Here is a 14,839-nt window from a genome sequence, read left to right as displayed (position 1 = left end):
AATTGCAGAAAAAATGCGGGAACTTCAAACATGATACTTGATTGTAGAGAAATTGAGGGAACTTTAGGGAATCCCACAGAAGTTCAGCGAAATTGTAATATTTCATGGAAAGTACCGTGCATCAGAGTTAAGTTTCTAAAATTTAGGAAAAACTGCAAAGCATTTCCATTAGCTTCAGAAAAATTGTGTAACTTTTAAGAAGTTCTAAAGAAGTCAAGCGAATTTCACAAATGTTTACAGATTTTTAAGGCAGCTACGTGAGCTTCAGCACAGTTCCGGAAAAAAAAACGTCTTAGATAGTCTTATGGAGAGCTGAACACAGACAAGTTTTACTCATATCTCAGTGTCAGTTTGAGGAAACTAAAAGGTATGTACATTAGACTGATGCAAAATTTGAAATTTTCGCTCCACAGTGCTCAAACGGTTCCAAATTGGGTCCTGATTAGCCTCTCAAAATTTGAACTACTTTAGTAAAAAACTGACTTGGCACAAACCATTTCAAGTTTATATGGGAATTACTATGGGAGAACTTATGTTTTTGTTGATATCTATCTAACAATTCACCACATCATTATGCTTTTAATAATGATAGCAGTGATTGTAGCAAATTTTCTCTGCTACATCTTTGTTGAAAACCACTTTTCAATCAAATGTAAGGAACAGTAGTTATTAATGATTCAAGTCACTGATGTCTTATGATTATGCTCATTCAACTGTTCAGCAGGCAACATTGGTGTTTCTGGTGCGACGAAGAATAGAGCACAAATATCATGGCTACTATGTCACACTGCAGAATCCAGTGTTGCCCACAAAACAGCTGCTTGATCATGCCATAAGATTATCAATCTCTTAAACAATTAATAACTATTTAATTTGGCATTTGACTGAAAAACGATATTTCGCAAAGTTGTAGCTTAGAAAAATTTTCCGTAAGAATAGTTATAGAAATTTTCGAAAAAGCAATATGGAAAATGGGTAGGAGACAATGAACAAAAAGTTTAGTTTTCCCATAGTAATTTCCATATAAACTTCGAATGGTTTGTGCCAAGTCAGTTTTTTTACCAAATGAGATTAAATTTTGGGAGGCTAATCAGGACCTGATTTGAAACCGTTTGAGCAGTGTGGAGCAAAAATTTCAAATTTTGCATCAGTCTAATGTACATGCAGATATACATACATTCCTATATTAGTATTAAGGGCACTCCTTAATGGAGGTGCATGGCTCTGAGGTGGGCGTGCACCTAAAAAATCAGTGAGAAACCAGCTCTAAATTTACCATGACAGTACTGCAATGAAGCAATTGCACCAAACTAAGGAAAAAGCCCTCCTGAATAACTGACATATGCAAAAAATATAATCAACAATTTCTTACACCGTCTGTAGATATTTCTTACGAGAACTGCTATGCTAGTTCTTGCAATAGCCAGTTGTGGACAAGCCACATTTTCTAGAATCAAATTGTTCGTACAAAATCGTCATAAGATGATTTTCAAGGTTTAATGTATTGGCAGGAATGTATCAACTTTATTGAAAATAGCCAAGATTTATATCACACAATTATTTGAAAAGTCTTTTGACGGCCACAATACAGACTCTGCTCGTGTCGTGATTGCTTTAAATTTATTTAAAAAAAAAACTAAGGGAACTTTACATTCCCGGTTGTTCGTAACCACTTATTGTATTTTCTCAATTGTAATTCGCTTACCCAAGCTAAAGGTTAAATTCATACCACCAGTATATTGAACACCGGACTCATAATTCAAACCATGTTCTGCAATCCACAAATTACGCTTCACTACATCCCATCATTCTTACTGTCAAATTCTCACCATATCCTCTCTTTTTCTCCGTTTCCTTCTATGCTCGTCTCGCCCGAGGATCCAACTGCAGTAAGGCCATTGAGTGTGAAGATAATAAACCCACCGACGCCATTAGTAGCCGATCGGCGGTACGAGCTAGCCTGCGAAAGCGTTGGTTCGAAGCCAAATGCAGTTATAACCTGGTACAAAGGGAAGCGGTCGTTCAAGAAACAAAAGGTTAGTAAAATTGCTCAGACTGTCTACCCATACAGCATTCCTACAAGCATTTATCACAATCCAGAAGCTGCTCAACGGAACTTGTGGGTGTAGGTACTTATATGCACATCCCAAAAAAAGCATATTAAATCATCGGAATTAATTCAAATTTATTGTAAAATTCATGTACAGGAGAAATCATGAATTTCATTTTTCAACAACAATGCTTAAGTAATGAAAATTTGTTCAGGTAAAACGTTTCAACCTCCCTTTTGACTCCATTCGAAAGATATACGTTTCAAGTTAACTTAAAACATGTTTCAGGTGGATTGGTTGTAATGTCATTAAGTTACAACCAGAAATGTAAACAATCTTTACATTTCTGGTTTTGACTAAATTACATTACAACTAAAATACTAAAGAAAAATGTTTTACTCATTATTCCCTACTTGGCATTAGCAGAGAAGCAACGAGTCTTGGACATAGAGACACATGTTTTAATATGATTTGAATGATAAAATTATTATTCGACCACACTTTAAATTATATTTGAGGGGTCGTGTAGCTTATCGATTATGGAAACGACCATAAATAACGTAACGCTTTAAGGGGGAGCGGAGGTTTGGGAACCGTGACGATCCAAACAAAATTGTTTAAGGTCAATACAAAAAACTTTACAAAGGGAGTGTTCCGCGCACTGGCAGCACTGCCACATCTACTCCTCGGTCGCAGTTGGTTCCCTCGGCACTGGAAGATCTCGCCTCTGCCTGACAGTTTACGTCAACAATCCAAAGTACTATCCAGCAAAAAACAAATTCAATAAACGTGATTTAATTAACTTGTGAGTATTATACGTTTTACTTGGAAACGGGACCTTGTCATGACGTTTACTCCCAAGGAAGATCTCGCCTCTGCCTGACAGCTTACGTCAACACGATGGCAGCCCACTTGGGAGTAAACGTCATGACAAGGTCCCGTTTCCAAGTAAAACGTATAATACTCACAAGATAATTAAATCCCGTTTATTGAATTTGTTTTTGTTGGGTAGTACTCGTTTTTGTAAACCTCCGAGTTCATCATTTTCTCAGTAACGAAAACCTTTGTCTTCTGGGTGCAGTTGCAAATTTGCTGCCAGATTTGAGATCTACGGTTTCGACTGTTGTTGGTAATTTAGAGTTGAATATCCGGCTAACAGTAAAAAATCCAAAAATGTGTTTTAATCTTCTTCTTTTTGTTCGCATTTCAAGCTTATTGCTAATCGCATATTGGCTTGTTGCGTGCTTTCAACTTAGTATTCTAGATTCACTTCCACAGTTATTAATTGAGAGCTATCGATGCCTGTACCATTTTTGCATTAGTATAATTGTGGCATACCTATTTGTCCAGGGAAGTCGAAAAATTTTCAAACCCGTCCGGACCGGGAATTGAACCAAGCCACCTCCAGCATGGTCTTGCTTCGTTGATGCGCTTTTACCGGCTGAGCTAAGAGAGCTCTTGTGTTTTAATCTTTTATAATTTAAACTGACCCTATTTTTTTCATTAAAAAAATCTATATCCTGTGAAATTTTCAAGCTGAACACTCACAAATTAACACAAACCATAAAACAACAACTTTAGGAAAAAAATTTGATCTTTTTGATTATATATTTCGGTTTGTAAAGTTTTGCACAGAATACTATTTTTTAGACTTTCTAAATCTGGAACTGCTATTTTGCTGGAACAATATCGTAGCACTCAACCCATGCATGCTGGAGATTTGGTGTCTTCGGTAAAGCTGATCCAATGGATAAGGGCTATAGTTGAATTTAAGTGGCGATCGACCAGCATATGGAAATGACGCTAAAATGGAATATTGTTTAGCACATCATCAGTTTTGAAATTACAGATCCGAAAACAAGATGTCACATGGCCAGTTTTAGCTTTGCTTAAATTCACACATCTTTAGGCATCATAAGTATAGTTCTACATCACGCCATGTAGACGTCGCTAAGTCTATCTTTTGACAGAAGCATCCTAGCAAAAACGTTTCTTATTATTATTCAAAGTGGTTTGTTTTGACTTTTTTAACATCTCTTCCAAAAACGTCAACATTTCAAAACCTACTAAAAATTTGATATTCAAATATTATGGCATTACATAATGGAAACTGATTATTTCCGCGGGTTCAGATGTGGAAATGTGATTTTTGGCGCTCTATATGGCCAACAATAATCTTTGTTTTGAATTCTTATGAGTTTTATTGTGTGACATGTTTGGTTCTGGCTCTAATCAAAATGTGGCCACATCGCTGTAGACATATGTGAATTAAGCCAATGTGATCCTGGCTACTCGGTATAACAATCATTGAATTCTCATGTGATTTGAGAGGTCGCATGATAGGGTTTCACCCAGCCCGTAAAAAAAATAACCATAGAGTTTCAATGAAATTTATTGTAGCCATACAATAGAATTTATTGTATTAACAATAAATCATACTTGTTCACAACAATAAAATCACAATATAATTTATTGTTCCCCAATAGAATCTATTGGTTTTATTGCTTTTCTATTGTTTAAAATCCGTATTGTATATCCGTAGTAATAAAATTTTAAATTTAATTGTATGATTAACATACAATAAGATCGATTGTTGGCAATTGGAAGCCCCCAGTCCTTCCGACGCAGTAGCGCCCCCCGCTGACATCGCTCATCGGAGCCGGCCCGGCCCTGCGATCGGAAACGGAGAGGGGGTCTTCCGCATCTCCCAATCAGGCGAGTATAATTTAAGATCTGTCTTGGAACATCCCCTGCCTGATCTAGTTGCCAATTCTAGATCGCAATGCAGCCCCCGCCAGGCTACTTATCGTCACAGTCAGGCCATCTGCACAACAGCCGCAAATCTACTGGTGGAGGCGTTCTCATAGCGGTCGGCTCTGGATTGAAGGCAAAAGTTATCGAAAACGATACATGAAATGTGTGGAACAAGTTCGGATTGCCATTAAGCTCGCTGACCGCACTTTGTTTTTGTGTGTAGTTTACTTTCCTCCGGATCGAACTCGCGACTCTACGCTAATTGAATCCCACAGTCAGTCTATTCGAGCTATAATGGAGATCGCTACAGCTGCTGACGAGATGATAATCAATAACGGTGCCGGTGGTGTAGTGGTAAACGTGATTACCTCTCACCCCAGCAGGCCTGGGTTCAATCCCAGTCGGCGCCGCCGGGATGTTCTAAGGCATAACATCTCTGATCACGCCTTCCTTCGGATGGGAAGTAAAGCCGTTGGTCCCCGGTTCATGAGTTGATGGGTCGATAGGTAGGGTCCAGGTGTGGGAGCTGCCTTCTTGGCACGTCGGTAGAATTGGTGCTCAGCACGGAAAACAAGATCGACGGAAAAACAAACCAGAGAAAAAAAAAAAGGGATGATAATCATTGGCTTTGATCTACCGGCAATTTATTGGCGATCATCTTACAGTGGATTCCTGTATCGGGAAAACGACCGTTCTACATTTCACTCTGGAGCCTTTTGGATCATTACAGGATCGCCATTCTGAAGCAAAACAACCACGTGGTTAATGAGAACAATCGTAGCTTAAACCTTTGCTTCGTCACCGCTCAGGATACTGTTCCGCATTTGTCTATGGCTGTTTTCTTGTTGATAAAGACTGTTCCACACCATCCTCCTTTAGTTATTGCACTTGAAGGTAACCAAATTCCTGAGGTCATTCCACCGGGGGGTGTCAGCATTTTGGAAATCGTAGGAGACCTCTAAAGGGGGTTAGAGGTCTCCTACGATTTCCAAAATGCTGACTACGACAGTATCGGGGAACTACTTTCGAATTTGGACTGGCACAGGATACTCGTCCCTGCCTATGTCCATGCAGCTGCCTAAACGCTCTCGCATATTTTGGCTTACGTTATTGAGCGACACGTTCCGAAAAAAGTTCTTAAACAAGGTAATCATCATCCTTGGTAAACAAGTGAACTCCGTATGTTAAATTCTTCCATAAGAGCCGCCCTAAGAAATTACACCAAGTACCACACCCTACAACTCAAGGACCATTATGCGAGGATCAATCATGCGTATCAACGAACTAGTCGCCAATGTATGGGCGTTAACAACGAGATGTTCAACGGAAGTTTCGATCTCCCTCGAAAACTTTTTGGAATTATGTGAATGAGCAAAGAAAGGAGTCTGGCCTTCCATCGACTATAGTACTGAACGGCGAAGAAGCTTCATCCCCTCAGGACATTTACCGTCTGTTCTCAAGCAAGTTTGCGAGTGTATTCTTGGATGAGAACCTATCTGACGAGCACGTTTCTCTAGCAGCCAGTAATGTTCCAATATCTGGTCAATCTTTGGCAGCTATCAACATCAACCTCGCTTTGATAACTAGGGCGGCTTCGCAACTGAAGCCTTCATTTAAACCAGGACCTGACGGAGTTCCTTTCGTCTTTCTCAAGCAACACATCGATATCCTGATGGCTCCTCTCTGCCTTCTGTTCGAAATGTCCCTCTCCAGTGGGGTGTTTCGTTCCTGACTCACTGACGACCCATCACTGACTGCCACCTTCTCCAACTCTAACTCAACGCTTTTGCTAATTGGTGCCAACTGAACCGCATGGTTGTAAATCCAACAAAATGTTCAGTAATCACGTTCTCACGGACGAAACATCCAATTACATTCAGTTATATCCTAGAAGGCGTTGACGTACATCGTGTGAATCACATTAAGGATCTGGGAGTCATCTTATATTGTCAGCTCACATACAGTCAGCATATCTCGTACGTGATCGACAAGGCATCCAGAACGCTCGGCTTCATATTCAGGATAGCTAAAAGTTTCACGGACATCTACTGTTTGAAGTCGCTTTACTGCTCCCTCGTGCGGTCGGTGTTAGAAAACTGCTGCCCTATATGGAATCCCAATTTACCAAAACAGTGTACAAAGAGTAGAGTCTATTCAACGACGATTTATCTGGTTTTTCCTTCGACTATTGAAAACCCGTGATGTGGTCTACTCTCGTGCAGATAAGGAAAACGCCGTGGTGACCATGGACAGGGAGGATTATGACTCACGCGTCCATGATATGATTAGCTCCGGTCCGTACGAAGAATGCAAATTTAAGAATGGCAAGTCTAAAGATTCTCTCAATGCAATGATCGAGGAATCAAATTTTGCACGGTCTGATGGGAGAAGATAAGTTTGTAAGAAAGTTGAACGTCCCCAATTCGATGGTGGCATCGCTATATTGTCTACCAAAGATCCACAAAAATCCGGTTGGAATGAGACCCATTTCGTCAAATATCCGCACACCCACCGAGAAAATGGCAGCGTGGCTAGTAGATGAAATGAAGAACTACCCCGTAGCACATGGAAAAAGTGTTAAAAATTCGGTAGATTTGGTTGAGCAGCTAGAAGGGTTGAAGTTGAGACGAGGTGAGATTTTGGTATCGTTTGATGTTGCAGCACTATTCCCTAGCGTACCAATCGCCGACGCTTTAAGAAGCCTGCGTCAACATCTAGAACGCAGTCGAGCGCCACACAATCACATCCAGGCTTATCTGCTTGTGGCTGAGGTATGCATGGACCAGAATTTTTTCACTTTTAGAGGGAAATTTTACAAACAAACGTTTGGTGTAAGCATGGGCAGCAAACTTTCGCCTCTCCTGGCGAACATCTTCATGAGTGACTTTGAAGCCGATGCTGAAAAACACAAGTTTTTCCCACGTGTTTGGAGGCGCTATGTAAATGATGTTTTTGCACTAGTGAAAGAACGCTACTTAGAACAAACTGTAAGTCTACTTAACTCCCGGGGCACAGTTCAATAAAATTCACGGTAGAAAAAGAGGTGGATGGGAAATTGCCCTTTCTGGATCTAATGATAACCAGAAAGGAGGACGACACCCTGAAATTTGGTATTTATCGCAAACCGACGTCCACCGATCGCTACATTACTTCCGATTCCAACCACTTTGGAGCTCAAAAGCAAGCCGCTTTTCACTCCATGGCACACCGTGTTTACAATGTACCATGGAGGATGACGAGTTTGCAGAGGAAAGAATTCGTATCTACAAAGCGGCTGAAGTGAATGGGTATGAAAAGGAGTTCTTGGACAAAATTCTCCGAAAACACAAACGAAAGAAGCACCGACAAAATATAACCACACTAGAACCAATGGGAGAAGAAGTAAAAAGAATCAGCCTGCCGTTCTATCCCAAAATTACGAATCCAATCAAATCCACACTCAAGCGACAAGGACTACAGGTAGTACACAAGAGCGACAACACTTTGCGTGACCTGTTGTGTAATTTGAAAGATAAAGTTCCGCCGGATGAACAGTCTGGAATTTATCAAATTCCGTGCATTGTCCTTCAGTCTATATTGGACAAACGCGCCGCAAATTAAAGGTCCGCCTAAAGGAACATACACATGCTGTAGACAACAGAAAATCAAATGAATCAGCTGTGGCAGTACACACAATTAGCTTAAACCATAACATTGACTGCAAAGGTGCAAAACTCATTAAATCCGTCAGAAAAACTACACATCTAAACGCCTGGGAATCATCATTCATCACCAATGCTGCTGAACCATTAATGAATGAAGATGAACCCCCCATTACATCCTGCCTTTTCAACCTGACAAATCTGAGAATCCAGTAGCTTCTCTTCTCTTCTTTTTGGACGTGTACGGAACAACGTATGAACATCCAAGTAATCAGTCGGACATTGTCCCGTAGATGGGCAGCATCACGCCAGAAACCGGTCGACAATAAGGTAAATTTTAATTTATTTTAAAGTTGTAAGAACGATAAGTGTTGTGTCTTGTCTCGTGTCGCGTCTTGTGAATGTCGTGTAGTTCTTACGTTAGCACAAAACATAAAAAATAAGTGTTTTTAAGACATATTATAAAAAATATAAACAAAGACAAAAGTGTAAAAATAGTACTTAAGACAACAATTGTAAAACGGTCTACTCTGATTGACGACAAATAAATAAATAAATAGATCCTTTTCATCGTACAAACTATAGTTCGTATGGTGCTATCAATGGGCTACAAATGGTTTTTAATCGTGTTGCTTCCTTATTTGATTTTCACTTGGCACGCGAGACGCTGCGTCAGAGATTTCGTGATATATTTTTAAGAATTAGGAATTGAGTTGGACCTCACGTCCTTTGCAGCTTGCTACTTCTTGACTACATTGTATTTCCTAGTTTATTTGGGACTAAACCCAGTCTGTTGATGTAGAACCAAATAAACAAGATAAACAAATAGATTTTGGTGTGATTGTATTTTGTGTTATTGTAATTGTATTGTTATTTTATTCCGGGTGGACACATTCATGGGGTACTTGGAACATGACCGGATTAGGCCAATATAGTCATTGGTACTCAATATGACCCCCTTTGATCTTATTTTAGAATTCTTGGGTGTTTTGATGTGTGGATAAATGTGATTTCATTGGAAAATTAAAGTGTTTATCCGGTAAATTCCTTTACCAAATCATCTGTGCCGCATTCATGATGAAAAAAATAAGGTGCTTGAACTGGGTGGGACCGATAGGAAATAATCTTCCCACAATGATTCGCGGGCGGTATAGTCAAAGCATTGTCCCACACATTATTTTGAAGATGGTCTATACAAATATTAAGGCACTATTTGATCATTTTTCAAAGTTATTATTCATGGTTTCAGATTAGCTCAGTTCGAACACATGGTTTCACACGGTTCTGTTATTGAATAACTCAGAAAACCATACATGGTTTATTCAAAGAGTGTAAATCATCAGTGCTTTTGACGTATGACTACGTCTTTGTGGACTATACTGTGGTGAAAATCAAAAAAATGTGTAATGCAATAGTGTTAGGTTTTAAGCGCTTATAACTTGGTCATTTATTTGTGTATTTAAATTGATTTCAACCCATTGATTCAGAATTGATGTAAGATTTGTTTGGTTTAAAGATTACAGTAATATATCAATAGTAAACTATTAAAAATTGATCAAACTTTTAGGCCGCAATCAACTAATCACGTGGTCGCTTACTATGACTATCGAGAGAATACAGAGTGACGATCGGCTGCGAGGTTATATAATTGAGTAGGATTTCTCTCAAAATAGTAGAAAGTGAGTAATAATTTACTCCAAAACCTGTTTTAAAAAATAAATTGTTTACGTCTTTTAAGTCTATGAGTACACTAGTACACCGCCACTGAGATGAACTCAAAAAGTAGCCGAATTCGACTCAAAATTAGCAGAAAAAGGGGTTACTTAGTGTATGCGTAAAAATTGCATTCAAAAGGCGCACACCTTGAATTTGTTCACCAGTTATTTGTTCATGTACCTTCGATGTGGGGAAACAGTTCTATCGATTGTTTCACACTCAAGTCGTCATCTGACGTGAGCAAATCGGCGATCATCTCTTTTGCCAGTGGTGGCGGGGAGAGATACCCCATCCCTCGTGCCTTCCTCAAAATTGACCTTTGCTCGCTTTTTACTCTCTATATACAATTTTCACACTACCCTACTCTTACGGAACTATCAACTCTCTACTTTCATCTCCTCATCTATCGTATAAAATGACAACTTTAAGTCTTCAAGACACTTTAAAAATTTGACGTTCTCCAACTATTTGCAACATTATTTGTTCTTCTTCTTCGCATTTAAAACTTATTTCTTATCGCATTTGCGTGCTCTCAACCTAATGTTATAAATGCACTTCCACAGTTGTTTATTGAGAGCTTTCGATGCCAATACCACTGCATGAACTTGTATATTGTGTGGCAAGCACAAAGATACTCTATGTCCAGGGAAGTCGAGAAAATTTCCGACCCGGGAATCCTCGACCTGGTAACACCGTGCCTTTATTGATTAGACCCCTGGTAATTTTAGGTTGTGGGCAATGATTCACATTTTTGCTAATACTCGGATTTTGTAAAATTTATAAAATGGCATCCTTTACATTTTTCAGATAATTTTCAGATCAAAATGGCGTATGACAAAAAGTTTAGAGAAAAAAATTCTTTCTTGAAAAAGAGAGCAAAAAATGCTTTTTTATTTATTTTAAATAAAAAAATCATAACCAATGTTAAAAACGGAAAAACATAACTCAAAATGTCCTAGTCCAATTTTTTTTTAAATTAAATTCAATGAAAAATGCAAATTTCTAAACTTTTTTTTAGTACACTTTTTGCGTAGACTTTTACATGAAATTATTTAAAATGTATCAAACATTGTTCTCTGAGTTTAAATTACATGAAAAAACGTTTTAACAGAAAGTTCAAATTTTGTGATAATTTATTAGCTACAGGTCTTAGAAAGTGTAGGTATAGCTGATAAATTATCACTCTAAAGCTTCATGTTAGATAGCATTTCCAACCAACTCTGAAAATCGCAAACTTCGCGTATGGAGTAACATAAAAACACTTTGAATGGAAGTTATGTACACCCGTTTACAAATTCTTGACAGAGCTGGAATTAGAGCGTAACAGCTTTTGTAAACAGTGACTTCTTCCGATTATTTCTAGAAAGTCAAGGCTAGCCAACGCAAATCTACATCACCATCGGGTAGACAAGACTTCCCCTACCCAATGGTTATGTTGGTTTGCGTGGGCGTGCCTTGAATTTCTAGAAATCATCGGTTTACAAAAGGTGTTACGCCCTAATTCCAGCTTTATCAAGAATTGTGTTGTTGGGTCCCCCAGCAACAACTTTGTTGAAGCCCACTTCTTGATTGACCGATATGAAAATTAGTGAAGGAGATCACATTGCACAATTAATCTACAGCCAAAGCATGAAAAATATAAACCTGTTTTCACTATAAAAGCAGCATGCACTTCGAGCCACGTACCGTAAATTCTCGTATTAAACATTCAAAGCTTATTCAACTTTAAAAGCATTCTGCAAATCCAACTATCCATTCAATAGACGGTTTCACCCATTCATCCACTTCCTCCTCTTCCACCTCCCGGGTTTTCATAACCATTCAACCGAAGCGAGCGAGGTGGCTATTTGTTTCCGTCGCATTAATAGCAGTCTGATGGTCTTATTAAATTATCACCTCATCGTCATCATCTTCCACGAACATCAGCTCTGTAGGCTGCCTCCGTTTACAGCAGTCGAAGCCAGTGTAGCTTACTGGCAATATCAAAGTGGGAAGCAGCAGTTTCGCTATCTCAAACGGGGCATCATCTCCCGGTACGACAGTTTTTCATCGAGTTGCTGTGGAAGTAGAAGTCGGGAAAGCTTTTTATTATTAAATATCCTGCCCAATTAGCGCCTGTTTCGAAATTAATGCCCTCACAAAAGTAGAAAAGGACGATGGAATTAAGCTCGGTTTCGATCACCAACGCTGGTAACGGGGATGGACACCGAACTTGGGCCGAGTAAAGGAATATTGATGCTCCGTTATAAGCTTATTACGTCAAACTGCCCAATTTATGGTCGATAGTTAGTAGAACTGATTTGGGAATCAGATGGTTAACAGTTTAGGCAATTTAATAATATCAGGATTACGAGGCAGAGGAACTATTCTGTCGATGTGATGAAATAGTATAACAGACTTGAACACTATTTCCAAAATATTTATAATTGAGCGGTTCCATATCATTAAAGCAACGAGTAATTTTCATCTTTTTTGATTTGCATGAAACCTTGCATACAAGTTTTTGGGGAAGAAAAACGCCGTTTTGCATACTTGGTTCGCCATTTTGAATCTAGCCTTACTTATGAGAAGGGCCTATGAAAAATGCACATGATATCTTCAAAAAATTGTATCTCGGAAACGGTTTGTCCGATTGGTTTGGTGTCTTGCGCGAAGTTTTAGACAATTGTTGGTGTTATATGGAGAAAATATGCACGGTAAAAAAAAAAGTTTGGTATTTGTGTTTTGAACTAAAATATAAATTTTCCCTTTAAAGTGACATGTCAATAATTTTTTTATTATCCTTATGTTATAGCTGACTGAAAATGCTATCTAGTGCACAGTAGGTTGTTCTGGAGAAAAATAGGTTACGATGAAAAAAATTGTTTTTTAAAAAAATACAATTTTCAAAAAAGCTATTAAGAAAAGTCAAAAAAGTTTGTCACCCTAATTTTATGAAAGTACATCAAATTTTCAAACAAAAAGTACTTCGGTAACATTTTTCTAAGATGCACCGTTTAGAAGATATTACTGATTTAATATTGTTTTTTTTTTGATAACTTAATAAGTTTTGGCCCTTTTCGGATGTACTCCGTGTTTTTCCAGTTTCAAAAATATTTTTTTCGGAAAGATTGGAAAATTTTGAGTTAAAATGACACTGACAGCTTAAAGATTTGAGTGAAATTCTCTGCCTTAAAAGTATTTTGAAAAACAAGTTACAAAATCCCACTATCAGGAACAATGATTTCTTCAAGTGATTTTTGGTGCGTTGTGCTGAAAATGTGCATTCAACTCTTGCATATCGCCTAACAGTTTAATCCATTTAAACTGGATGTGTTTATACTGTGCATATTTTCTCTCTATTGCCGAACATCGCCACAGACATCAAACCGATGAGACAACTCGATTTCGAGATACACCTTTTTGAGAACTGCAAATGTAAGCTCCTCAATTAGCAAGATTCAAAAGAGCGAATTAAGCTTATTTTTCAGGGATGGTGATTGTGCGCAATAAAAAATAACATTATATGTTGGATATCATCAGTTTATTTTTATTCCTGTATTTTTATAAAATTATTGTTTACACAACTTTCTTAACAATATTGAATATTTTGGCATCATTGTCAGGACAGTTTGAATAAAGCTTTGCCTTTATTGTATTTTCTGATAGAGGAAGAAATGAGTGGAATTTTAGAGTTCCTTGAATTGTTTTTGCATTATTATATTGATTATTTAGCTGCAAAGACATATTTTCGTATTCTTCTGTAGTAGAATAACAAAATGACAACTTTGTAAGTTCTTCTTCTTTTCGTTTGTTTGCCCAATTAAACAACTCTCTTGCAGTCTTTATCGGGTGTTCGCGTTCTTTGGCTAAACTTGCTCTGGTAGCCATGCGTTTTATCGTACCTCCAATAGCATCGCATGGACCTTTTCCGTGCGATGTTGCGAAGAAATGCCATTCAGCGTCAATACCATACTTTGACTTAAATTTACAAAGGCTAGAAAAGTTTTTTCGGTTTTTATACTGTGAAGCAGCACCATCTGACATAAAATAAATTTTTTTTATGTTTTTATTTTGATCAATTTGTAAAAAGTTTATCATTTTATCAATAAACAAATTGACAGCGACTGAATCATGTCTTAGTTCTTCAGAAATTATAATGAAGCTAAAATGTTTAATTTGCATATTTTCAGTATAATATATTACGAAAGGATGGATTGTGGCCTGTTGCACGTTCCAATGGTGTGATTGAACTTCATCCTGCAAAACGAAGCTGTAATTTTCAGAAAAGTCACAAATAGCTAAAAATTCACCATCTTGCAAGTTTTGTTTTGTAGTTTTCAAAAAATTGGATTGTTCGGTTTTTACAAAATCATGCGGAATCAAACTTTCTAATTTTGAGCTGAAAAATGAAACAAACTCATCGGTTTGCTTTACAATAGTTTCTAAATCACATCTGTCAGTGGTAACCCATTGTTCGAATGAAAGCTTTTCAACAAAGTTTTCTTCCAGTTGTTTCAATAAACTGTCTTCTAAAACTGAGGTATCTGGGCAGTTTTTACATCTTCGTAGATGGCAATGAGTTGTCTTATTTTCGCAAAGTAATCTATTCGTTAATGTTTTTAGATCATTGTATTTTTTTAAGCTATGTAGAATTAAATTGACATTTTCATGCGTAGTGCAAACGCAAACATTATG

The 14,839-nt window shown here is 37.9% G+C and overlaps 1 protein-coding gene across 1 annotated transcript in view; it reads left to right on the top strand.

Moving 5' to 3' along the window:
• Positions 1-14,839, top strand: part of LOC135706541 (protein turtle homolog A-like) — a 1,327,166-nt gene that overhangs the window by 1,166,437 nt on the left and 145,890 nt on the right. The window contains exon 8 of the mRNA XM_065228176.1: positions 1,891-2,036. Within this exon, the coding sequence (XP_065084248.1) occupies positions 1,891-2,036 (146 nt within the window). The remainder of the gene's footprint in view (positions 1-1,890; positions 2,037-14,839) is intronic.

This window comes from Ochlerotatus camptorhynchus, unplaced genomic scaffold (genome assembly GCF_037179485.1).
Source record: "Ochlerotatus camptorhynchus isolate MF236.1 unplaced genomic scaffold, CSIRO-AGI_Acam_v1.1 ptg000284l, whole genome shotgun sequence".
Lineage (NCBI taxonomy): Eukaryota > Metazoa > Arthropoda > Insecta > Diptera > Culicidae > Ochlerotatus > Ochlerotatus camptorhynchus.
This window is presented reverse-complemented; position numbering and strand designations above follow the sequence as displayed.